This window comes from Phoenix dactylifera, unplaced genomic scaffold, assembly GCF_009389715.1.
Source record: "Phoenix dactylifera cultivar Barhee BC4 unplaced genomic scaffold, palm_55x_up_171113_PBpolish2nd_filt_p 000007F, whole genome shotgun sequence".
Lineage (NCBI taxonomy): Eukaryota > Viridiplantae > Streptophyta > Magnoliopsida > Arecales > Arecaceae > Phoenix > Phoenix dactylifera.
The window spans coordinates 1,893,595-1,920,524 of NW_024067666.1; the positions used below are offsets into that span (position 1 = coordinate 1,893,595).

The 26,930-nt window shown below is 36.9% G+C and overlaps 3 protein-coding genes across 4 annotated transcripts; all 3 read left to right on the forward strand.

Annotated features, from left to right (window-relative positions):
* Window positions 1-1,542: 1,542 nt before the first annotated feature.
* On the forward strand, window positions 1,543-7,035 carry LOC103712303. Its single transcript, XM_008798787.3, has 6 exons — window positions 1,543-1,994; window positions 3,167-3,384; window positions 3,623-3,799; window positions 3,875-4,030; window positions 5,345-5,621; window positions 6,461-7,035. Exons 1-6 carry the CDS (start codon window positions 1,664-1,666, stop codon window positions 6,694-6,696), a joined length of 1,395 nt encoding a protein of 464 aa, XP_008797009.1. The 5' UTR covers window positions 1,543-1,663; the 3' UTR covers window positions 6,697-7,035.
* A 5,773-nt stretch (window positions 7,036-12,808) lies between these two features.
* Window positions 12,809-18,483, forward strand: LOC103712304. 2 transcript variants are annotated; one of them, XM_008798788.3, is made up of 11 exons: window positions 12,809-13,030; window positions 13,272-13,341; window positions 13,714-13,797; window positions 14,727-14,843; window positions 15,299-15,742; window positions 15,857-16,263; window positions 16,589-16,688; window positions 16,778-16,855; window positions 16,964-17,050; window positions 17,471-17,599; window positions 17,982-18,483. In XM_008798788.3, exons 1-11 carry the CDS (start codon window positions 12,987-12,989, stop codon window positions 18,291-18,293), a joined length of 1,872 nt encoding a protein of 623 aa, XP_008797010.2. In that variant the 5' UTR covers window positions 12,809-12,986; the 3' UTR covers window positions 18,294-18,483. The 2 variants fall into 2 exon arrangements, with proteins under 2 accessions (XP_008797010.2, XP_008797011.2); XM_008798789.3 differs by having other exon boundaries at window positions 12,811-13,030; window positions 16,796-16,855.
* A 1,029-nt stretch (window positions 18,484-19,512) lies between these two features.
* LOC103712305 (plastid division protein PDV2-like) lies at window positions 19,513-26,418 on the forward strand. Its single transcript, XM_008798790.3, has 2 exons — window positions 19,513-19,925; window positions 25,437-26,418. Exons 1-2 carry the CDS (start codon window positions 19,689-19,691, stop codon window positions 26,094-26,096), a joined length of 897 nt encoding a protein of 298 aa, XP_008797012.1. The 5' UTR covers window positions 19,513-19,688; the 3' UTR covers window positions 26,097-26,418.
* Window positions 26,419-26,930: the final 512 nt, after the last annotated feature.

Genomic DNA, 26,930 nt, shown 5'->3' on the forward strand with positions numbered 1-26,930 from the left:
GAATTAAAGGCTGCCCTTTCCTTTCAATAACTGCACTGTAGTCGGGATTTGCTTGCTACCCGGCATTGAACTCATGCTTATAATTGAAATTATGGTGTCTTCTATGAGGATAAGCCCATACTGTCCAAGATGCATAACAGGTCCCAGTATCAAAGATATGGTGTCTGCACACATATGCCCATGCACAGATATATATATATATATATATATATATATATATATATATATATATATATATATATATATATATATATATATATATATATATATATATATATATGATGCGCGCGCGCACACATGCATGTTCTAATTATTAGATAAACTAGAATGAGAATCATAGTAAAATAAATTTGAGGATGGAATGGGGTCCAAGCCATAAGTATCCAATATTTGATAACATTACCAATTCAATCTATAAAGTCTATTTTATCAGATTACCTAGGGCGAGAATCATCATAGTAGAATCAATTTGAGGACAGGATTGGGTCCAAGCTACAAGTATCCGATATTCAATAACATTGTCAATTCAGTCTATAAAGTATATAAAATACTGTTTTTTATTATCTGAATCAATTTTGAGATCTATCGTGGTACCAGTCTAGCAGTCCGACCGGCAAAATAATAGATCGAGATACAGAATTTGTAGGAGCTGGATTTCAGTGCAGCAGTGCCGATTTTTTGCCATGGAGTGCTCGTCTTGCCCAAGCCCACAAGACTATAAAGACTAAAAATGAATTAGCAAACAAAGAATATATATATGTACGAATACTTGAGGCTATTAATAAAAGCAACCTTGATTCATTTGGTGAATAAGTGCATCTATTATCAAGAACTTAGCTAATATTGAAACCCTTAGCCCTTTATACAAGAATGAGAGAGTTCCAAGTGAGGCCTATCTTATGGTTAACTCCCCCCCTCCCCTCCTTGGAATTGTGTTGGTGCTACAGTTGAATTTCCACAAATATCTTAGGAATTTTGATGTGGCTATGGCGATCATGGAAGCAAGGTTAGCATAGGCTTTGGGCAATTGGCATGTTTTAGCAAGGTTCCATACGGTTGGTATGATTTGAGATGGGCAACTGCCTTTTGGCAAATCAAGCTCATGCGAGCTAGGCTATACTTCATATTGACTCAAATAATAAGCGAGTTTGAGTTTGCCCCTATCTTGTAATTGAGTTGTAAATAAATAATCTTGATGTTTCTGAAGACCTAGAGGTACTTATTTTTGTATCCTTCCTTAGGTCTTGGCCTATAAAGTGAAATATTTTTTTTTTCATTAAAAGCAGCATTCAAATAGTTTTAATATGAGTACAATCTGCCAAATTAAAAGGAAGAAAATGATATAGAGGGTAGGGTATATCTCCGATCCTAGCCCAAATCAATTCATATACCGAGCCATAAAGGAATCACAGCAAATGCTATATTATTACTCATCATTCCCGTTCGCACCTTTACCTAGTCAGACCACTGAGTCGACTCAACGATCACCCGGACCGAGTTATTCGAGTTCCTCCCATCTCATATTCGTACAATAGTATCCCTAATTCGGCTCTCGCTCGGTGGACGGACCTTGGTATTCTCGTCGATGGGTAGCTTTCCTGTCTGAAGGGAGAAAGAACGCGCCAAAACCCTAATTCCAACCTTGCCCTCCAGTTCACCGCCGATGTCCTCCTCGATGCTTAACAGCATCTCCGTCTCCGTCTCCGACGACGACGAGGTTGCCGGCCGAATGCGGGTCCGGGTCCGCCACAAGCGCAAGAAACCCGGCGCCCGGGGGCGGGCTGATTTCTGCCGGAAAATCGTGAGGAAGGCGATACGGTGGTGGACGGTGCTGCTCTTCCTCCCGGCGATCGCGCTGCTCCTCGTCGAGAGCTCGAAGCTTGCAAGGAAGCCCCAGGGGGAGCCCAAATCGGAGCCCGTCCCAGCAGAGGAGTCGACGGGGAACCTAAACCGCCTCGACCCCACCACCAGAATCGTCAGGGGCGTTAGAGAGCGTAAGATGATTCGAATCGCTTGGTTGTTCTTTCTTCTTTCTGGATTTCTGGCAGTTTTTCTTGAAAAAATTGAAAGAATTGATCTTTTTGCTTTTCTGGTATGGAAAAAACCCTAACGAATTTTAGTAATTTAGTAAAAAAAATGTAATTGTGTGGATTTAGTAAATATTCTGTCCTCTTTACAGTTTGCTGGGCATGCAATGATTTAGGGTTCACCAACCTCGGAGGGAGTTTTATGTTTTAAAATAGGATCTTTAACTAATAAATGGATTAGAAAGTGGAAACTTGAGGAAATGCAGTGTTATATATCATTCGATTAATTTATTTCTTTTTGCTAACAGTTCGAGATGGTACATTGTCTAAGCAACGTGGCCAATAAGGGGAAAGGATAGTTCAGAGGTTCTTGTTTGGTCCCCAATTTACGGGTCAAAATGAAGGAATAAAAAAAAGTATATCTTGTTTCTGCCATGTAGTAAAAGCTTTGTATATTCTTATAAATTTTCAAGAAGAATATGTGGCGATAATTGGTAAGAATATTTGAGGAACTGCTCAGATGAATAACTCCCATAGACAATGATGCTACTAGGATTGTGTTAGTGGGGAGGGTATGAGTTCGAAAGAAAGGGAGGGAATGGGGGTAGAGATCCATCTTCTTATTTTTTAGGATGATTCCGAACTGAAAGAGCTACAGGTTATGGAGGTAGATCTATGTTGCTACCGTCCAATTATAAGATTATGACTGTTAAACATTATAGTATATTTACATATTCCTCCAACTTTTTTTTTTGTTGTTAAAACATACCAGCCTTACCTATGCTCAACGTTTAATATTGAGCTGGGTTCAATTTTAAGAGCTGAAAGTTGTGGATATCGATGTTGATCAGTTAGCCATGGTCCTGGACCCGTGTATAACAGATTTCAGACACATGAGATGGTAGAATGGTAAGTAGTGACTCAAAAGGTTTGCTCATAGATTTGCTGAATACGTACCGTCGAGTCTTTCTGTTTATCTTCACTTTCTGAAGCATCCTAAACAGACTCAATCTGCTTGTTTCCTCACTATAAAAAAACTTTTGCAACTTTATAATGTTAGTCTGTTCTTTATAACTTCACTGTCCAATCCAAGTTTGGAGCTTCTTTTCTTAAAAAATTATATTTTCTGGATTTGACAGCTTGCCTGAAGATGCTCAGTCAAGAAAAATTACAGAAACTGGAGTTTCCTTCTAGTGCAGAACCCAATGTTCCCCTCAAGAGAGTTGTATATAAATCAGATTCAGGAGAACAACTTGCTGCAGGCAATGCCACACTTTTGCCTCAGTATGCTGGAGGTACTAGATTGAATTTATTCACTGGAATTCAAACGCTTCATGAGAGAGAAAAAAGTTTCAAGGTTCTATTCTGCACCTAATTAATGTTCAGTTTTCAAGAGTTCTTTTTGCCCAAAATTCCTTGTAAAATTTGATGCCCAGGGTGTCTTATTGCAATGAAACTTACCAAAGTGTAATTTAATGTCAAACTTCTGCCTAAATGATTGCCTTGCAAATTGTGATGGATCTTCCTCCCTGGTTGTGTTTCTTTTTTTGGTTTACTTTAGCATATTTTTTATGTGCACTCATGATCGTTTCCAGGTGAATGAAACTGCTGTGGTGCATTGTGGTTTCTACAGTGAAAATGGTGGTTTTAAGATTTCTGATGATGACAAAAATTACATGAAAACTTGCAAAGCTGTTGTATCTACATGTGCATTTGGTGGCGGGGATGATCTCTACCAACCTATTGGAATGACAGAGGCGTCACTTGAAAAGGTTTTGTTTTGCAAAGTTCTGTTTCATTTGTTCTGTGGTTCTGTCTGCTTATGCATCGAGCTTTTCTTAATGCAGGTTTGCTATGTGGCATTTTGGGATGAAATCACTCTCTCAGCTCAGGAAGCAGAAGGAAAAGTAATTGGTGATGACCATATGATTGGTAAATGGCGTATCGTGGTTGTTAGAGATCTTCCTTTTGCAGATCAACGGTTGAATGGAAAAATACCGAAGGTAGAGAAACAGTTGTGAATGTACATGGTACTTATTGTTCAATGCTTATGATGATCTTCTTGTAAATATTTTGAGATGTTCACTGTCTTTCAGCTTTTCCAGGCAGTATCTTCATCTCTTTGATGCTTCACCCCCAACCCACCCCCCCCTCCTTTCCAAAATTGGCTATTAGTGTTCAGTTTTATTAGTCCTCATTCACTAGGAATTCCTATTTAGGGCCACCTCTTGTATGTTATTTCAAGCTTTTCCGTACCGTTTCTCACAATTCGCATCAATGTTTCATTAAGTCTTCTCCTCATCTATCAATACAAATTAAATTACCTCTTCTTATTCAGCCCTCCTAAAGTCTTTGTTGTACATATCTATAGCATCTCAATCAATTTTCAATGATTTTGTTATCACTTTGTCTTTAACTTGTGTAAACTTTTCTAAGGTATTCATCTCTCAATTTATTCTTTATAGTTTTACCACACATTCATCTTAAAATTCTCATTTCTATCATGCTCAACTTGTTTTTCTGAATCCTCTTTATTGCCTCATATTTTGAGTCATACAACACCAGAGGCTTTATTGCAATCCTATAGAACTTTTCCTAAATCTCCAAGATATGCATCAATCACAGAATACCCTATAGGGCACTTCTCCAGTTAATCCAGCAAACTCCTATTTACATTACATATATTTCCATCTATCTCTCGATTATTTAATATATAAGCTACCAAAATGATACGGATGAATATTTATTTCACTTATGCCGAACTATTTTATTATCGAGCATGAATGTGGTGTTATGGTTGAATTTAGTCTGCCACTTTAGCTTTATTCTTAGAAAAGGTTGATCTGTTTCATATATATTATTTTTCTAGCTATGGAAGCCATTAGTTGCTGCAGCAGTTTATGATGAGAAACTCTTCCAATAGAGGTTCACATTTCTGTCAGTTGGTGAGATTTACTAGTAATATAACCAATCCTCAATACAATTTTCTCTCTCTAAAATCTGGATAACTTTTTCCGTGAAAGAAAAAGAATGCTATTTGCTCTAGTTTTTGTTTTCCATAGTAAAAATGATCAATAGGAACTCTATTGTTATCTTGTTAATGCATGGCTTTCCTTCAAGCTATGGATGTCTTGTTTCCATCAATCCAGTTGGCTAGAAAATGGACCTTTTCACCCTTCATCTTGACAAGGCTGCAATATTTAAAATAGACTTGGCTAGTTGTTCTGCATTCTGCACATTGAATACTTCTCCTTTTAGGATTTGATTGTTTCAGAATTTGGTTGTGCATTAGATAATATTCTTATTTACTGCTACAGATGTTGAGCCATCGCCTTTTTCCTGAAGCAAGGTATTCAATTTGGGTAGACTCAAAGTCTCAATTTCGAAGAGATCCATTAGGTGTACTAGAAGCACTACTTTGGCGTACAAATTCCATCCTTGCCATATCCGAACATGGAGCACGCAGTAGCCTGTATGATGAGGGAAGGGCCATTGTTAAAAAACACAAAGCAACCCCGGAAGAAGTGGAGGTGCAGTTAAGTCAGTACTGGCAAGATGGTATTCCTGATGAGAAAAGGTTCAATGGGAAGAAAGGTTTGCTTCTAATCTTACCTTAGAAGTTTATATACGCTGAAATTCTGATCATTATGTCAAGTCTTGGAGAGCATCATAAGCAGGGTAGGTTATGCAGGCCAAGGTCTTGTTGCTAGTCACTATAGGGTTTGGTGGTTAGCTAGAGCATCTTTTGAACTAGACCAAGGGTAACCTTGCAGTGGCAGCCTCCATTGTGCTGCCAAGTTAGAATATGCTTTTCAGTTGTGGGTGAGTGAATGCTTAGACCAGATTGAATACAACTCTGTGAGGACCCGTGCGCGCGTGTTTAGTCCCACATCGGTTATTCGCTAGGTAAATCTTGAGTACTTATACAGGATTAAGGAATCCAAATAATACCTTCCGGCTAGCCTTTTTGAGTGAGGTTGTAGGTGGGTGTAGATGGTATCAGAGCGGCTATAACCTATGTGGACTAGAGAATACTGCAGCATGGATTCGTTAGGGCTGACCACAAGACCGATCGTGGTGCTTGTGATTAGATTTGACTGGATTTAAACCCTTAGCCTGATGAGGACATCATAGCTTAAACGGATGGAGTATGTGAGGATCCATACAGGCGTGTGTTCAGTCCTACATCGGTTATTCGCTGGTAGATTTTGGGTACTTATACAGGATTAAGAAATCCGGCTAGTCTTTTTGGGTGAGGTCCTGGGTTGTTACAAACTCAGCTTCCTTTTGTTTTAGGTTGATCTTTTCTTAGGAGAATGAACCTTGTTCAAAAGCGAACACACCTCTAAAACCATTTATCTCTATGTAAAGTTAATGTTATATCTGATTTCTAGAAAACCAAACTGATACTTAGTAATGTTTGCCCTGTTCAGCTCTAGCTGAAGCTTCTGTGATTGTAAGGGAGCACACACCGATGACAAATCTCTTCATGTGTCTTTGGTTCAATGAGGTGGTCCGTTTCACATCACGTGATCAGCTTAGTTTTCCGTATGTTCTCAGACGATTAAAGATGCCAGGCCTCAACATGTTTCCTGTATGTACACGCAAAGATCTGGTGAACAGTATGGGCCACAAGCGTAAGGTGAAGCCCCTTGTAAGGACTAATTAGTGGAGGATTTGAGACTGTTCTGCCATACATGTATCTCATTTATTTGCAGGTAGCTGCATTAATTAATAATGTAGCATATGTTGTGTCTCTTCTTCCTCCTCCCTTTGATGCTTAGTTTTGTGGTGTAAGGTTATTTTATGCAGCTCTTTCTTTTGCTTAGAATGACCTGCCATCCAGAACAAGATTCAAGAGGTCTTGCCTTTCTTACCCAACTGAGAAACAAGGAGTGGTTTTCAAAGCTCCTTTCCTTGTAAACGAATGTCACCTTATACTTGTATTATTTCAAACTGTCTTGGCGGCTAAATTGCTCTTAACTTGCCCCAGAATTTTTTTTTTTTTCAATTTCTAAAGTCTGAGATTATGATTGCTGCACAATGCACGGCATCTATTCTGAATTAAATGACTTGAAACAGTTGTTTAGTGCTTGACACTGTTCGATTCTTTTTGTTTTTCATAGCCTGATCAACTGTTGAAGCTTCCGAACATTGTTTCACCTTAGGATCTCCTAAATTTAATTTGAGATATATTAAGAAGAATTAACATGAATCTTCTGAAGAATGGTATGTTTTGTGATCCATTGGATCCCAGGCAATATCAGACTGGGGTGCTTGGCCAAAAATAATTCTGATATGGTAAGGTGGCAGTTTTGATGCTGTCAGGCATTGTCATTCCATCTTGCGTTGGGAAGTGAGATTTTTACCCATAGAGACTGTGCGGAGCGCTATAGCAAGCATGTGGACTGTGCTGCTACGGTGCTATATCGTGCTTCATTACATTTGGAGGTGGGTGACACATTTGCAGAATGGATAATTCATTTTTATAACCAAACTAGACCGATTGGTGAAACCAGTTTTGCTGGGGGCATGAGCTGGTTTAGTATCCAAAAATCTGTGTGAATTGTGTGTGAATTTTATCGTACACCATATGGCAGTGCACGACGCCGATTACTCATCTGGTTCTAGCGGGCTAGTCATCAGAACGAGCACATGATGAATGGAGCTAATAGGAACGAGACGAGATGATCGGCGTGATGCACTGTCACCGGGTGTACGGTGGTGTGGTGTATAGTTTTCTCGAATTGTGTAAATCTGAAAGCTAGGGTGAAGTACACATTTCAGCCTATGTGGGTAGCCACTGCAATGTTTTCTCATCAGGAAGCCAATGAGATGCTGCTCATGTGCATTCAAGCTTTTTGTAAGCATTCATCGCAGAGTTGACCCCATTGGCCTTGTCCTTGGTGTGAGCTGTGTTTGTGAATGATCATGACATGTGTGGTGGTCTCATCTCTGCCATGTAATGATGAACCAACCATGTGGGTTGATTTCCAGCAACTAGATCTTTCATTTTTATCATTACCGGACTTTTAAACGCAATTGTAATTTTTATTGTTATTGTAAACTCCGCGTGACTTTGCTCCACCTCAATCCATCTCTTTCCCCTGTAAATACTCTTTCTCTGTTTTCTAATCGGTACGCTCATCTTCTTTCAGTCCTTACTCCGTTTCTTTGACTGATAGAACCACCAAGAGGGACTGTAATTATCACTCCGCAGATTATTTTTTTTTTTAAAATAGTTAGTTGCGATCATAGTCATCGTTTTGCATTAATGCGCCAAGCTTTGATACTGTTTCAAGAATTCAGTTTGCAGGGATGCACAATTCTATATATCACTCTAGAAATATCTTCTGCATCCTGATTGTTTAAAAAAAATTAAATAGTAAGATACTAATTCAGAGTTTATATCAAGTTCACTACTGAAAAGCTGCACTGTTGCATTTTTTTGTCTAGTTAATTATGCTTCATAAAAATTTTAGATTTTTTTTTTTTTTTGGCATGTATACTCTTCTAAATATGCAAAATTATATGTATACAGTTAGAAAATTGCTATTTGCTCGTATAGCCTTATAAAATATTTATTTTCTATGTATATCAATTTTTTTTGTAATGTATCCGTATCATCTAATGCCATTAAAAAATAAATAATTTGAAATTAAAATAATTAAAATAATTTTGCAGGTAGACATAAAAAAATAATAGTTTTGAAAGGGTATTCATATAATTTTGTATATTTAGAAGGGTATAAATTGAAAAAAAATTATTAAAAATAAATCAAAATTTATTTGAGACTGGCCATATCTTTGATAACTCAGTTGAATCCATAAATCAAAAAAGCCTTATAAATTTGCTATTTACGTATATATCCTCATAAAATCTTATAAATTTGTAAATAGCAACTTTATAAAGATATTCATATAATTTTATATATTTAATAGAGTTTATATAAAAAAATAAATCTAAAAATCTTTATGGCTGCTGCTTTAACAACTTTAGACTACAGCATTGCGTTGTTGCTTAATAGGGTGAAGAGGATCGAAGAAAGTGGTAGATAAGATTGGTGCTGAGGGCTGGTACTGGACTCTCTTATGCAATCACCAGGCCAGAGTACCCACCATTTGACTCCTTGTCTATTTCTTTTGGAAAGCTCCCTTATCGTTTCCGTTCAACAAAGTCTAACGCGTGGCCATGTATTTTATCCATAAAATATTTCAACTTTGGTTTAAAAGTGGCGGAAAATACACGCTTTTGCCGGGTGTTTTCCCCTCGAATCTGAAAGCTCTCTCTTTAACTTCCCTTTGTTTCTCTTTCGCCGCTCGTCGATCAGGCGCATCCCCCTGAGAGCTTTGTGACACGCAGAGAGAAGCGACCTTTGAGCTCTTCTTCCTCCACAGCCTTTTCTTTTCTTCTTTATCTCCTTTTAGTTTTATTGGTACTTGTGGTGCATGACCTTTTCAACTTAGTATTTTGCGTGTATTATTTTTTATGCTTCTTCTCTTACGTAGACACGTTCCCTTTATGATGCTGGTCCTGGAAAACGAGAAGAAACTATTCTAAAGAGATTTCTAATAGCTTCTATCCTTGAATTGTTGGAGTAGCTCTCCAGTATTGATCAATGTAATAAATTGCCATGATTTCCATCGTGGAGGACTTAAATCTTGATATGGGACAAGCATGAAGCTTTTTTCTCCTCGTAACATTAAACTTTGTATGATAATGTCAGTAAGAAGGTCAGTAATGAAAAAACTAGGCTTGTATCAGTTAAATTTTGGATAAAGTAGACTTGAGATTCTGTTGCCTTTGACCTTTGGATAAAGAACAACAGAGCTACAAAACACTAGGCAGATCTTAGATAGTATTTATCTTAGGACTCATGTGGTTCGCGGAAAAAGAAAGAGAAAAATATGGTCAACGAAAAAACAAAAAAATACCTTTTGCTTGCTTAAAGTTTTCAAAAGAGAGAGATGAGAAAGCAACATTTCTATGGAAATAAGATTTCCATGTTTCATAGAAAAGAAAAACTCATAGAGAAAATAGGAAAGATATTTTCTCACCGATTAAGAATTGGGGTTCCTTTTTTTTTTCCAAAAATACTCTTAAGCCATCAAAATCTATGGATATAATTTTTTCTTTTATCAAGGGTATAATAGATATTTCATATAACTTTTCTAAAAAAGTAGATACTTAACTAAACATAGGCCACTCTAGAATGTGCCACTTTTCTATAATCAATCAAACATGCCAAAATTATTTTTTCAGGCATTATATTCTCAAGAATTATCTTTCCAGAAAAATATTTCAGTGAGGAAAAATTCCTCCCGCATACCAAATGAGTCAGTGCACGACTACAATGCGCATGAATATCTTTCTGGATCTCAATCTAAACGGCTGAGCTGAGAAAAGAGTTTCTTATCCATGTGACATCTGAATTAGAAGTTTCTCATTATCAGCTCCATTATTACACAAAACTACGAGTATGTCTGTCAGTATTTTATATTCTAATCATCCTCTATCCTGTTGCTGTTGGGCTGCAATAAAATAATTTATTGCAGAGACAATTAATTTCTATAACTTTGGGCAGTCGGCTTCATAGTTTAAATGCAAAAGATTAAATATGTTTGTTGGTCTTAAATTTGTAATATATAATGGAAATCTGGAGTACTGTAAGTTGGCTAAACTCTAGCATTGTTGAATCTGGACTTCTCATCTAGACTGAAAAAATTTCGAAACATCATGAAAAGAAGAAAAAGCAGGAAATTTACATTAAGTGTGTTTTCCTCACTTCATGAAGCTGTCCCAAATGTGCAATCTGATGACATGACAAAGATATTTGCTTAGGATTTGATTTAGAATCTCAAAAAATGTATCAAAAGAAATTGATACAAGTAAAACACTGGTTCAAAGTCTCATAGTAATGCTACTGTAGTCACTGATGGAAAACAAGAGAAGACAATCAAACATTTTATTCAATATATAGCATTTGTTTAATACAGGATGGCAACTAGAAGCAGCAGCAGCCATGATCCATATAAAATAGATGGTGGGATTCTTAGACCTCCCTTCTCCCTCTCTCTCTCTCTCTCAAAAAAAAAAAAAGGAAAAAAGTTCCATACAAAATAGGCAGCAAAGACACCCATATTTCCAGCTAGTTCATGTCAGTTCCTATTCCAGTCTGAGGGTCTTCTCAGGCTTGCATAGAAACTCTCAACGTGCAAAGCTACAAAGTCATGTGGTGACAGGAAGACTTTGGCTATTTTCTTATGCGTACTCCAGTTGGACCTTAAAAAGGTGAACTTTTTCTCACCATTGGTGGAAAACAGAGTGTTGTGCTGAGTGCTGACCTCTTTGCCCACATTGTCTTTTGCCTTGGTATTGCAAAAGGCCAAGCCTGCCGACATCATTTAAAAAAATGATACCTTGACAAACAATAAGCTCTCTGGAATAGAAGACAGCTTAGGTATCTTGAGCTTTGGAGCTTCTTAGCCCAAAACAAGAGGAAAACCAATAGAGCTAGTTTCCTTTGAATGTATTCATACTACACTTGTATGAATTATTCATTGTAGCCAAAAAAAAGAAAAAAAAGAAAGTACCCAATGCCTCCTCTATCCCTCACTTTCGTCCCTTTTGAGGGTTGTTTGTCTTTACTTTTTCTCCTTTTAAAAGTTCTTAACATTCCCCTGATAAAACCCCTTGCCTTTAAGGCTGAGTAATCTAGTTTAGGGGTCTAGACTATAAAACATGTATAGATAAAGTAATTAACATTCCTGGCCCTCATCCATTTACATTAGATGTCACAATTTACATTTAAATGACCTTTTCATCCCTTCTGTTTTAAATTTTTATAACATAAATTCTCAAATATTTGAATTTAAAGCCGACATTATTATTCCTTATTAGTAGCTTAAATTTTGCTGATAGCTTTTAAATGTTAACCAGACAAACATCAGTTCCCACGGATAGCCAAACTTTGTTTATGTTATCAAACTTTTAATAAACTTGCATTAGTAAAGTAGGGTTGCATAGTTGATCCATGATATTTGTTGCTACTATTGTGCTAGTGACTCCTCACAGAAGGTCTACCTTTATTAATTATTTTTTCCAATAGGAAATTAAAAGTGAACTCATTTTAGAGCGTGCCATGGTCAAAGATCTTCTTTTAGGAGTATTTATGCGCCTCTAAGCGTAGCAGTTCAGCTATTTCCTGTGCTGGGCTTAGACCTTTCCATATCGTTGTTTGATTGGTGGGAATGCTTTTGGTGGTGGATTTTTTTTTTTCTTTTTTTTTTTGTTGCTAAGACGGATGGATCATACCTGACGGGTATAGATACACCCAATAAAATCAAAAAATAGGATACCTCGGAGTGCCAAGGGCAACTCCTCATCTTCAGTCCACAAGGTGCCTCCGAAGTGACAAACTACATACGCAGCCACCCAATCCGCAGCACCATTAGCTTCATGGTAAATATGCTTAGCTTAAAAGGTCCCACCAACTCTTACCATAGCTCAAATATTACGAAGCAATAGATGGTCGCTACTGTTACCCTTGGATCTTCCCAGATCCAACTAATAACGGCGGCTTTGCACACTGCAGAGAATGTTGGATTTTGATGGGAAGTAGGAATATCTGGCCAATTTGGCCACTGGATCACTAGCTTTGGTTCTCCTGGCTGCCAAGTGCTAACCAACTCATTTTGGCAAGTAACTTCCATTTCTCTCTCAAGAGTCAAGGATGTTAGCAACTTTAGATATCTTCCTTCTGTTTCCATGCCCTTACTTATTTACTTTTGATAAAGTATTCCTGTGTCGTGGCTATAAGCCAGAAGACTGTCCTCTCTTATGCCCCACTCACCGAAGGTTTGGTGATATTTTCAGCTGTTACTCACGATCTGGGCTACCGAGGAAAGCTATGACATCCAAATACAAGAGGTGAAATGCTACAAGCTTTTTCTGGAGGAAATGAATTCCAGCAAAATGTCTTCAAGGCATAAGCGCTCCAAGAGGTAGCTGATCTATGAAAATCTGGGTCTACGACTTATTTTTCTCTCCTTTTATTGTCACTGGTTCTTAAGGGAATCCAAAAAAGTGGAAGTTAGGTTATTTTAGCTAGAAAATAGTGGAAAGTGATCAGGAGCGTCACCTCGACAATATATGGTGTTTATATATGTGCATCTAGTTTTTATGACAGATTCTGCATTAATTCTGGATACACCCTTGCTAATAATTGTTGTTTTGTAATGACAGTGATTCTGAAAGGAGAATAAGGGAAGATAAATTGGATTCTTCATCTAAAGCCATCCATCACATTAAGCTGGTAAAACTCTTGTCATCTTTCCCTCCATTTTAACATTTAGTATATCAAGAATGCTAGGATTTTAAGCTTATATATGCTGAGGAATCTAAACCAATTTTTAATGACTCTGATTGTAACGGTGTTAAGTCTTCGGTGATTTTAGACTTCTAGCGGAAACTTTAGCTTATTTTCTTCCATGTTTGTGCCTTTTGGTTTCAAAGGAACTTTTTAAGTCACATGTTAACTGGAAAAGAAGGCGTTCTGAAGATAGTGTCATAGCGGCAACTAGGCTTTATTTGATCAGATTAGGAGTGAATTTGTTTCTCTAGGAACAGCTTAGTTTTGTTCAGTAGAAGAAATGATATATATTTATTTATTTTATTTGGGTTTTAGGAAAAGGGAAATGCCAGGGAAGATTTCGACATGGAGAAGAAACCACTGCCTGATGCTGAGATCCAGGGTTCTTTGAAACAAGAGGTATGCAATGGAACCCATAACCCTCTGAAATAAGAATACTGGGATTTTTTTTTCCTTTTCCGTACCAAGTTGTTTGACATCTTCATCTGACTGTCAATCTTCAATTTGCTGTTAAGTCCTCTCCAATGTCAGCTCCCATTGGCTGCTTGCCAACTCAGTCATTAATCATTTACTTTCCAATAATGACTCTCGCAAGGCGATGATCGGATGAACATCAGGCATTGGATGTTCGAACATCAGGCATTGGTCAAGTTTATGATTTACCAAACACTGAATGATTCTTTGGCATGGATGGCTTTAGATTTTAGTTTTCTTTTCTATTTCTTAGTGAGTTTGATAATATTTTATCGAACTCATAGGGAAGTATTGTAAACCCTAGATTCAAACAATGTGTCATATATATATATATATATGTGTGTGTGTGTGTGTGTGTGTGTGTGTGTGTGTGTGTGTGTGGACAAAGCCTACATTAGGCTTTGTTCCTTGGTCCAAGAGTTTTCCTAGACTGATTAGACCTTACAACATTTCAAATGAAATATCAAGAAGTGACTGGATCCTTCTCTTCCTCAGGAACCATACTCTGATATGTCTAGCAATATGTGAAGAATGATTTACTTAAATCACCTTTATTGTACAGTCCTCTTTTTGGGTGGAAACCACCTGATGCTCTTGTTGCTTCGGAGCTATTTTTCTTGGTAGCAGATAATGTTCTTTAAAGTAAATGTTTTGAACACATGGGAAGTGAAGCTTCTTGTTTGGTTTTATGCAAACTGGGAGAATTGTTGATCGAGCTTCACACACTTTGAGAACTGGACTCAAAATTTCTTCTGATAATGAAATTTCTTGATGATCATGGTAGGTTTTATGAAGTCAATTCATGTTACCTCTGCATACTAATTGTCATGCTTTATTCTGTCCATGCTCTGCAGATTCTGCAACTTGAGAAACGACTGCAGGATCAGTTGATGGTGCGTGGTTCTCTAGAAAAAGCATTGGGATTTAGGTCTTCTTCTCTTGATTCTTCAAATGATAGTATGATGCCAAAGGTAGCTCTTTTCTGTTTTTTTATCTTAAAATGCTCAGTTTTCTTTATAACCACCCAATTGCAGGAGTCAGTCTGATAAGGTTTTTGCTGTACATAGATATCTTGAGTTTTGGGGTGAGCGGAGTCTCAGATGCTGTTATAACAATTATTCTCTTTTTATTGTTTTCATAAGAATATGTTCTTGTGCTTACGTTGGTCCACTTGACTCTCCAGATTATTTGATGGAATAAAACAACTTTTGCGAGAAAATTTCTATTTTTTGTTTCTTTTGTTTGTTTCATATGCAACATAATACCAAGGTTGGCTTTCTCTCGAGCCTTCCACTTAAAAACTTTTCTGTTGCTGAATTTGGATTCGCTTATGAACTTGTATTGTGTGCTTCTTGGCTTAATATCTTTTTTTTTTAATTATCTTGTTTTTGGCAAGTTAAATAATACCACCTTTATTTGCTCTCAGCCTGCTAAGGAACTGATAAGGGAGATTGCCGTTTTAGAGTTAGAAGTTACATACTTGGAGCAGTATCTGCTATCACTCTATCGAAAAGCTTTGGACCAACAAATATCCACAATATCCCCCCCTGCTGTTGGAGAGAGATCAAAAAAACAATCAAGCACCCAACCAGCGCTAGCTCAAGAATCTGCGAAGCTAGACATCTCATATAACAGAGGAAATCCAGCAGTTCAATCTGATCGGATACAGCTCCCTCGAGAATGGGCTATCAATGCAGAGAGTGAAGCTTATGAAGTCAAAAGCCAGAACAATCTAGTTGGTTCTGGTGTTCGCAGGTGCCATTCGCCGCTTTCAAAACGTGCAGTTTGTTCAGCTAGAATATCACCTTCAGCAGAAAGTCTAGCTAGAGCTCTTTACTCATGTCACTCTCAACCTTTGTCTTTTCTCGAGGTACCTGAACTCCTAGTTTTGCTTATCACTAGATGGTCTATCACTTTTCTTATAACCAACTGAATGAATCCCTGAAGTTTCTTCTTATTTAGGATTTTGATTGTTACTGCACAGGAAGAACAGAATGCTACTTCAGGAGTGACGAGCTTAGCAGGATATCATGGTGCTTATTTAGCTGATCATGTTCCTGAGACTCCTAATAAACTTTCTGAGAATATGGTTAGATGCATGGGTGCTATATATTGTAAACTTGCTGACCCTCCTTTAGTTAATCATGGATTGCCATCTTCTCCAACTTCATCCTTTTCGTCAATGAGTGCACTATCTCCTTATTATTCGGGAGATATGTGGACTCCTGTCTATCAAAGAGAATGTACTCTTGATGCTCGGCTAATAAATCCTTTCCGAGTTGAAGGATTTAAAGAGTTTAGTGGACCATACAATGCAATGGTGGAGGTGTCTTTGATTTGTAGGGATCGTCGGAGGTTGAAAGATGTTGAAAAGATGCTACAAAATTATAAGTGAGCCTCCTGATCATGGTATTATCAGTTTGTATCATGTGTATGAAATTATCAGCTACTGTATAAAATTACTATTTTGGTTGATCTATTTATTATGTTTAATCTTGTTTTATTCCATTTTGTCTACTACTTAGAATTGGTTTTGCCTGCTAATCTTTACCAAAACATTTTTTTTAAAAAAACATATCAAATTGGTGACATAACTAGTCTCTTTGAAAAATCACATTTTTACCACTGTTCTATTCCTTTGATGATTAACTCTAACCCTTAATCAGGCTATCCATGACCTGTTTGATATTCTAACCATATGTTTTCATTTTTTCAGGTCCATAATTCGCCGGTTGGAAACAGTTGATCCAAGAAAGATGAAGAATGAAGAAAAGCTTGCCTTTTGGATCAACATACATAATGCTTTAATGATGCATGTAATGATTTACCCATTATTGTAGAACCTTCATCATGTTGTTTCTATCTTTGATGTCTAATCTTTCTTGCCCTTTATAAGTGGTACTAGTTTGTGCTGCCTCTGCAGGCATATTTAGAATATGGCATTCCACAAAACAATGCAAAAAAGGCATCACTTCTCATCAAGGTAAATGCAACAGCAATTGGCAAAGGTCTTAACCTCCCAAAACTGAAGTGTGTTTAGCTGAGTGATTAGAGAGTGACAAATATCCTCATCATGATCTCTTTACCACAGGCTACATGCAAAGTAGGTGGTCACTCTGTAAATGCAGCAACAATACAGGGTTCAATTCTCGGATGCCGAATAAATTGTCCTGGACAGGTGTGTCCCATATCCATTCTGATATATACATTGAGATTTTGCAGATTAAACATAAATGATGCTCATGTTCATGCTTTCTGAAATGCCTCTCTTCAGGATTTGTAATTGTTTCAGTTTCTCAAATTTTGCATCTATCATACCAAAGAAGTTTGCACGCTGATTGTAAATAAAAGTAACTGAAAATTCTTAACCATTTTTGTAAAAGGTCTAACATCAAAATGCCATTCAGGACTTCTAGTTTCTAAATGACATAAATGATTATCTAACAGTACTTCCAGAGCAGAAGATAACTGTTTGGTTAACGTCCACTGGAAAATTAGCTGTCACAAAGTTAAAGACCTCTCACCACAGTACTAATTGAACTACTAACATCAATAAACAATTCATAATGAGGCTAAGGGTCTTTTTTTTTATTTGTAGTGGCTTCGGACATTTTTCTATCCAAGGATGAAGTATAAAGCTGGCCATGAGTGGCAAGCCTATGCGATTGAGCAACCAGAACCACTCCTACGCTTTGCACTTTGTTCAGGAAGCCATTCTGATCCTGCGGTAAGATTTTACATTCAATCCTGCTATGTTTTAAATTTAGACTGTATGATTGCAGCTAAGAAAGCAGGTTTAAGCTGAAAGGTTTTGCATGGTTGCACATTTTTTTAGCAGCCTGAGGTAAAGCAGTCTTAATGCGGATTGCAATTCCTCAGACCATCTCCTACAATACTGTTTAAAAATTACTATGTATTGTTAAAATCTTGATTAATGAGAAAACCTAATGTTCTACTTATATTTAGAATTCAGACCATCTGATATCCCTTTTAGGATTATTTCTGACTAATGTTCAATAAGTTAGTAATGATAATATTTACTAACTCGGTAGAACCAGTGCTGGCATTAGTCTCTTATAATGAAACTGGAGTTGCATCTTAATCTTCAGGTCCGAATATATACTTCCAAGAGATTGTTCCAACAACTGGAATCTGCAAAAGAAGAATTCATTCGCACATCTGTCGCTATTTGGAAGGAGCAGAAGATCCTTCTGCCAAGGATGATTGATGCATACGCAAAAGACACAAGATTAAGTTTACAGGATTTGGCAGACATGATTCAACGCTATCTTCCTGAGAGTCTTAGGATGGCCATGCGTAGATGCCAACGAGGAAGAGCAAACAAGATCGAATGGATGCCTTACAATTACACTTTTCGGTATCTGCTATCAAGAGAATTAGCTTTTCCTCAGATTGACTGACAATATGCATCACTAAGATAGAAAATAAGGCTTGGGAATTTGTGTGTGTTAGAATGGGATGAGTTGAGTGTTATATGTTCTTCTTCTTCTTCTTTTATGAATTTAATTTTTTGTACAACAAGAGTTGATACAAGTGTACATAAAGGCTAGATGGATTGTATTATTGTATATAAATCAATTTTTAAATCAATTAAACTTGTTGGAATTTTAATACAAACTTCGATGCCAAAGGTAGGATATCATGGGTTTTCCTGTGCTGAAGTGGTACACGCTTCTAGATTGCTTTAGCTAATGGAGTCATTTATATCTTAAATTCCCTTCGGTGCCGTTTGTTTGCCTGCAATTTTGACTGCTACAATAGGAATTGCAGCTGCAATTGGAATGTGTGGAAATTCCACTCTATCCTATCAAGGCCTGAAGTAGTATACTGGCCAGTCCTGATGAGTATTGTTTAAAATTAGGAGGATACCTGTAGGCATTACAGTCTAAAGTGTTACTCCTTGAAACAAGCAAAATAACAATGGTACCAGATTCAGTATCAGGAGATGGTGTGATGTGCTAGAAAGACAACATAGAGAGCATATTGGGAGCACATATGCAAAAATTTAATATAAATATTTAAAAAATAACAATATTATTATTATTATTATTATTTTGATAAACGGCGACTCATATTGATGGTGCATGAGTACAACCAATAAAATCGGAAAAGAAAAGTTGACGAAGAGAGAGAGGAACAAACTCATGGTTCCCTCAAAGGATTCCTTCCAAATAATATGCAACTTTCTGATAGATATGAGTAGTCCGAAAGAAGCCGTACTCTCTCGAGAGTCTGTATATGCCTTGGAACAGTGGTTGCCCATCATCATAGTTGTGCTGGCTTTAAATCTACTCGATCACCATAGCCGGATCTCCTTTAAGATAAATATTGTTCGCACCCAAATCTAGTCTCGCATAGATGAAAAATAATAATAATTATTTTTTTATTATAAATATTCTTGAAAAATGATAAATTTTTTTATTAAGTTTATAGTAATTTGGAAAAATGATACCATCATTCCTATGTTATGTTCTATTATAATAAAATTATTATTGTTTTTTGCATTAAAAAGTTTGGTATCACATGCTATAGTTATTGATGAGGTATTCAGGCAAAAAACCCAATAATTATTGATTAATTACATAGCTGAGACTATTTGATCGGCCAGTGCCGTTCGGGGTGAGCCGGGCCTCGCTTACCAGTCACCACCCATCACGGCAAGGATTCGGAGCCTCTCCTTTCTCCAAGTACAAACAAACCAAGTTTCGAGCGTGAGAATAAATGGAATTCGTGAAGCTGGCCTTCGTCCGCTTCTCGCAGCTTCCTCTCCACTAGAGAGAGAGAATTCGAAGGCTATGGAGGGAGAGGAGATAGGGCTGGTGCTGGCCCGAGCAACGGAACTCCGCGCCAAGATCAGCAACTGCATCGATCGGAGCGGCGGCATTCGAGGCCGGGAAGCCGATCCTGGCGACGGTGGAACGGCGTTGACAGCGGCGGCAGTGGCGGCGGCGGCGGCGGAGGAGGAGGAAGAGAGCCTCCTGAGTATCCGCCATGCCCTCGAGTCACTGGAGCGGCAGCTCGCCGCCTTGCAGGTATTTATCTTTTTCTCCGCTGTTATTTGCTTTTTTGCTGTCTGATGTTTGTAGCGCGTTTTGGATTTAGGGTTTCTTTATGTTTTGATTTAAAAAGTAAAAATAAAAAATAAACATATATTTTCAGTGAAGCAGGTCTGCAGAGGAGTCCTAAAGATGGCAATTTTTTTTGGATCTTTAGAATGATTAGCCGTGATAGGATTTTGTTACAGATTATGAAATGGGAGTTCGTTAGTGTTGAAGGTGTCAATCGAGGCCTCAGGGGGAAAGATCTAGGTTGGGTATTATTGAGAGAGGGATTCTATTGGATTTATATGCTTGGAATAATAAGAAAACTAGAGAAGAAATGCTAAAGTAGGTATCGAAGTTTGTTCTGACTCGGTTTAGTAGAGATCATAAAGCATTGACAGAGGTGCAGAGTACTTAATGAATTGTGGCTGCTAGAAATAGTAAACAACCCAACTCCTGCCACGAGGTTTGATGCAATCAAGACTAGAAGATCACATATTCATAGCAAAGCATTGGATAAGCAAGCTATTCCAACAAACTTCTAAATGGAGCCTTTATTTCTTGGTTGTGTCATTATGCGTCTTTTGCTTCATTCTTCTGGGTCTGGGAGTAGAGATCAGCTATTCATTCAATATAATTTGACACATTCTTATCTTCCTCTTTGAAAAATTATGTATAAATTTTACGCTGTCTTTCACCATAGGAAAGTTCGATTCCTTGGCAACACTGATTTCTTCACTAACCCTTCATTATATATTAAATATTCACCATTAAGTGAATCTTCGACATTATTATCCTTAAAGTTCAACCTTTTCAATATTGTCTCATCATTTTAGATGGATTCTTTACACTAGATTGGACATTTCTTTCAAATGCAATCATTTTGGACGTCACATGAAATTTGGCTATCCAGTAGCCATAGGCCTTTATGATCTTATTTTGGCTTTAGAATTGTAGATATTAAGGTGAATCAAGGTTTAAAGGGTCCAATCCATCCTAGTCTGCTCTGGATTTTCTAGATTAATTAAGGAGAGATTAGGTCCTGGTAAAAATCAGGTTATCTGGTTGTTGTTTGTTTGTACCAGCCGATATAGATTGGATTGATGACAGGGACCAGCAGTACCAATCAGGATGAATGAAGAAAAAGAAAGAGAGGGGGGGGGGGGGTATGATGTATGTGTATATATGTACATATGTGTGTGCATGTATATATGTCTCCATATGTCTATATATATGTATGTCTATGTGTGTATAGATGTATGTATATGCGTATATAGTTAGCTCACTGAGAGACTGGACCCATTGTGGGCCTTAGTCCCTCAACTAAAGGACCGAGAAGAGGCCCTGTACTAGTACATTATCTAAGTACAACTCACTACTAACAAGGAAAGGGAGAAAAGAGAAAGAAGGGGAGAGATGGCCTAGATTATGGACACCACAAACTCATGCCAAATTGGTGCCAATACCAGCACCATAAACCTGCTCATCGGCTCAGAAAACCTATCCCAATCTTAAATTATGACAAATAAACACTATAAACCCTCCATGCAACTATCAGAAATGACAAATGATAGAAAAAAGAAAATGAGAAATAAAAAAGGCTTCCCAGTGGATTACCAGGATACCATCCTAGTAGCATTGCACCCCAATCCCTAATTGATACCCTGTCCAGAACCATATTTAAAACCTTGATGTATAATATTATCAATGTTGTTCTGGATATTTGCATAAAAGTCTCCATTTTTTCATGCTTCAATTTCTTTACATGGAATCGATGGAGCTCTTTCATAAATTTGTCTGTACAAGTGTATTATTAAATTAATTACTTGAACACCAAAATCATCAATATGCTCCCTCCAGTCGGCTTCTTCTTGCTTTTACATATGAAGATAATGCTATAGCTGGTTTGCTTTTATTTGTGGCCCATTTTTATAGCCCCGAGATACCCTGCTTTGCTAAAGTTATTAAAGCAAGCTACTTCTTGCTTTTATGTATGAGGCTCTTGTTTGTCCTTAAGTTTGCATCGGAAGATGTAGCCATTTGGTGTGGTCATGATGGAGCTAAAATCAGGTTTGATACTAAAATTATATCCATATAATCTTTTACGAATTAAGATGCTAATTTCTTAAAGCTATTGAAAGTTGGGATAGTGTATATTATATTGGTACTTACTATCAACCATTCAAGGGAATAACAACCTTTCCTGTTTGTGAAAGAAGACAATTTTGACTATATGGTGCTAAAGTCAAACTCAAAAGGATTGTCACTAATAAATAAAGCAGAAACCCCTCGTTGCAAGAGATGAAAGCATTCTAAAACTTTAGCCCCCCGCCAAGTGCAAAATATCTTCCTTCTTTTGGTACAAACAAAATATCTTCATGTAGTATCAATTAATTGCAACAATTAAAACATCCAAAATTTCAAAAAGCTACTACCAGTAAAAAAGAAGGAACTAAATGTAGGTTAAATGTTCCAAATATTCTACAAGAGTGATAGTACTAGTAAAAAGCCAAGAGCAAAGGGGAATTACGCATTGATTAACATTCTGGACAAGCTTTTAGTTGTGTAGATAAGACACTGACAGGTCTAATCCACAAAATCATGATACGAACGATTGATAATAATAGCAAAAGCCATTAATGGCAACTTGAACAACCATGAACATATATAAAAAAGATGCTCTATTTCCAAGCTTGGTGATGAGTAGCTTCTACGGTTCATGAAAAAGCTATCATTATTTATAGAAGGAGCAACAAAAAAAACTGAAAAGAGCATACAGAGGAGCTACATGCCATGAATTAACTAAAACACAAAATATATAAAAATACACCAAGCCTACAATATTTTTCTCTATTTTTTGAAAATCATAAATAGATGCATGAGATATTTTTCGAAGATGAAACTGGATGTTATAGAAGAAGCAACAAAAAAAACTGAAAAGAGCATACAGAGGAGCTACATGCCATGAATTAACTAAAACACAAAATATATAAAAATACACCAACCCTACAATATTTTTCTCTATTTTTTGAAAATCTTAAATAGATGCATGAGATATTTTTCGAAGATGAAACTGGATTTTATATCAATATAAATGTCAAATCAATCTCAAATAAAATACTAAGTATGGGAATTATAGTACTTAGCTTACCTTTCAAGATTAAATAAATTAAATTTAAAATATAAACATGGCAATTTACCAAAAGGAGTTATAATCATCGTTACTAAAATCTTGTGATCCATGATCTGGATCTTATGATCCAGATGAAAGTAGCATTTTATGTTCAGGTTCACGTCTTGGGATCAGGATCTGTTAGGATCGTAAGCATCTCCCTCCTTTCCTTTATTTCTTTCCTTTTTCATCTTCTTCCCTTTCTTTCTTTGTTTCTTTCATTTTCTTCTTCATTCCCTTCCTTCCTTTTTTTTTTCTTTTTCCTATTCTTTCCTGTTAAATATCCATAACCTTAAAATAATTCTCAAAAACAAAAAAAAAAAACAAAAAATGCTGTATCAGTGCATTTGCGTACTGAGAGTTAGTATAGTACTGTACCATGCTGATTAGGTACCAATATGGTGCCTGATGTTGAAACTGCAGACCTTGATAGTGGTTGCTACTGCTGTTTTACAAACTGATCCAGTCTTCTGCTTCCCAGTGCTTCTTATCTTTGCCTCGTGGAGATGTGAATATGTTTATTTGGTTACTCCTTTTCTTTCTTGCTCCAATTTAAATCTTCTTAATAATTGTTTCTACAAGGCCAATTAGATATCGTGGTTTATCAGTTTTAAAGTGTTTCATCATGCTTATCAGTATTTCTAACTCGCTTTCTTCAAGGATGTAGTTTTCTGGGTGCTGCACTAGAATCTGCTTCGTCTCTCACTTTCTTCAATTATGAATTTTTTGATATTGTGTTTCTAACATTGTTTTAACTCTAAATTTTTTTCTTGCTTAGGATTGTATCCTTGTTACAATGAACTTTAAACTACTAACTTCATCTCATAAATGAGGAAAAGTTTTCGGCAATTGATCAAGCTTATTCCAAGTTATGCCCTTAGAAGAAAATAGTGTAACTTTTTTTTATCCATGTGCTTGGAACTAATCTTGCTTATCAAACCTCAATGAACTAAATGACTAAGGTTGTGCTTATCCGTGAATAAACATATAACATTCTATGACTCTTCTGTGGATATTTGGGCAATTGGAGGAATGAATTGAACTTCTTATACCGGGCAACATAAAGTTCTAATTTCATGCTTTTTGAAAAACCTGAATATAATATGCACCTATTTAATTGCAGAAGTTGTTCATTTTGATCGCACATGACATGTCATACAAATTATGGTTCTGACTTTGAACTAAGATCAAATGTATTACCTACTACCTCTATTGTTTACAGTTATATTTAAATATTCAAGAGTTGCACAAGAATTTTGGAAGTGAAATGACATATTTGACAGCTTTTTTACCCATTCAAAAAATAACCTTTACCATATGACAAACTGTAAGTGGTCCTTTGTCTAGATTTATCTATTTATCCTTGCTCTCAAGTTTAATTATCCAGCCCTACCCTTCAGTTATAATGACCTACAATTATGTGAAGTCGGGATCCCTTTCATAGGAGAATGATCAACTGGCCATGTTATATTTATGAGATAATCAATTATATGTCTTTTTTGAAGGTGTTGAAATTTATCTGCTATATTATCCACCCTAATGTAGAAGTGTCTCACTGATGTTAATTTCTTAATATATGTTTTGTTTGCATAAGAAGCCTCACTTGAGTGAGCATCATTAATTGATGTATATAGCAACATTTATGCTTATGTCAACGTTTATGCTTATGTTAATCTTTCATGGAGCACCCGTTTGGCTTTTAGGGATTCTTGAATAGTTTCTTAGATCATGACTGCATGATTATGCCATTTGCTATTTGTAAGTACAACATGTTTCTAAAGTGCAGACCTTGGTGTAATGATAGGGCAGTAAGGTTGCTTGATTGTGACCTGGGTATCACAAGTTTAAAACACGGAAACAACCTTTCCACATGTGGGTATAAGGCTGCATTCATCTGACTCTCCCCACACCCTGCAGTAGCAGGAGCCTCGTGCTCCGGGATGCCTTCTTTTTTTTGTTGTTGTTGTTTTTCTAAACTACAACTTGTTTCTCATGTTTATGTTTGGTGGATTTGCAGTATGTTGTACCCTTTCTGAATGCCTATTAAAGTAGCATATAATGCATGTCCTGGTTTATTATCATGCTTATAAGCTGTCGTTTCATCCATTTCCAGTTTCCACACTGAGAGTCTCCGGAACTTGGGAAAATTTTCTTGAATCTAGTGCAAGCTTCTTCTAACATGAACCTTCCCTGAAACTTTCAGATCAAATTTGTTTGGTGATGGTCTCTAATGAATTAAAATAAAGTATATATCCCTAGAAACTGGTAAATAAAATAACACTCCCTTTTCATCTACTTAGGAAGTTTTGTCTTCTTTCTGCTGTGCGCAGGCTCTGCAACAACAACAAAGATATGAGAGAGAAGAGATTCTAGCCCAGATTGATTGCAGCCGAATGGTATTACTTAGCAAACTTAAGGAGTACAAAGGGGAGGACTTAGAAGTGATTCATGAAGCCACAGCCTTTGCTGGTGAAACTGTTGATCGCGATGACGGACTTGTCCTCCCTCCGTACCCAAGTCACCTACCTGACTTGTTTGTTCTGGATGATCTCTATCCTTCTTCACACTTCACTAGTAAGTACAAGCTTTCTCAAAATGGGTTGACAGCAGACCGCATCCATGATACCAAGGAGAGCATGGTTGAATCAGAAAAGAATCAGAGATCTCACCAGGGGAACAGAAACCCACCAAGAGGAATAAGATTTGTTTTTGGATTGGTAGCCAAGTCTGTGATGACATTTGTTAGTGTCATGTCTATCCTAAGCTTGGCTGGTTACAAGCCAATGCACATAAAAGAAGCCATTCAGTTCAAGGCCCTGGAGTTGTTCGGTAAGCCAGCAGGAGAGGAAAGACTGGGTTCTATTCAGTGCCCACCTGGGAAAATCCTGGTGATCGAAGATGGGAAGCCCCGTTGTCTTGTTAAAGAGCGAGTTGAAATTCCGTTTGAGTCAGTTGTTTCAGCTCCAAAAATAAGTTATGGATTTGGATGAGAAGTTCTTGGATAAGTTCAGTTTGCTTAGCTATGCTTCTTTAGTAGATAGATTTTGTTTGATCCTTTCCGCAAGCAGAACTTTTTCACCTTTCGCATATGATTTGGCCTTACGGCCTGTGTCTCAAAGTAAAGATGCAAACTTGTATAGAATGGACTCATTACGCAGAGTAGTGCGTCTGGAACAAAGTAGATGTACAGGCATTGCTTATTTCCTTGCATGTTGCTCTCCTTTGGATGTGCCTGTAAACTTAGATCTTAGAACTGGACTCGTCTCTTGAAATTTTTATCGGTGTGAAGAACTTAATAATATTTTTTGTATACACAAAACCGTATGATGTTCGCATATGTGCTCCATGAAAGCAAACATTTCAAAGTTGGTCTAAAACTCTAAATGGGAAGTGCCAGTCATTCGGCTCTGTCCTAGTAGGTATTGAATTCATCACTAAAAGAACCCGGCTTTCTCAATAGAATCAGGCCATGAGTTCCTAATTGATAAAAATGATTTAAACTGTAAAATAAAAATACTGAGGAATTAATAATTTTATTTACATTTATTTATTATATTATAACTTATTATGTTCCAACAAATTCATTCCGTTCTGTCTCCTTCCACGAGTCACTTTCCCTTCCTTGATGACTCAACTTTGGAAGGCACAAAGCAATTACAGTGAGTCAAGACTTAAAATTACAAAATATTCTTTTCACCCTTTTGAGAGTAAGATTAAAAGATATAAGAAATACAGTTTAGGAGGATCTTACAATTACAATTTATAAGTTATGGAGGTACAATTTGTTATTAAAAAATTTATATAGTTTTGTGTTTTCACGTTGT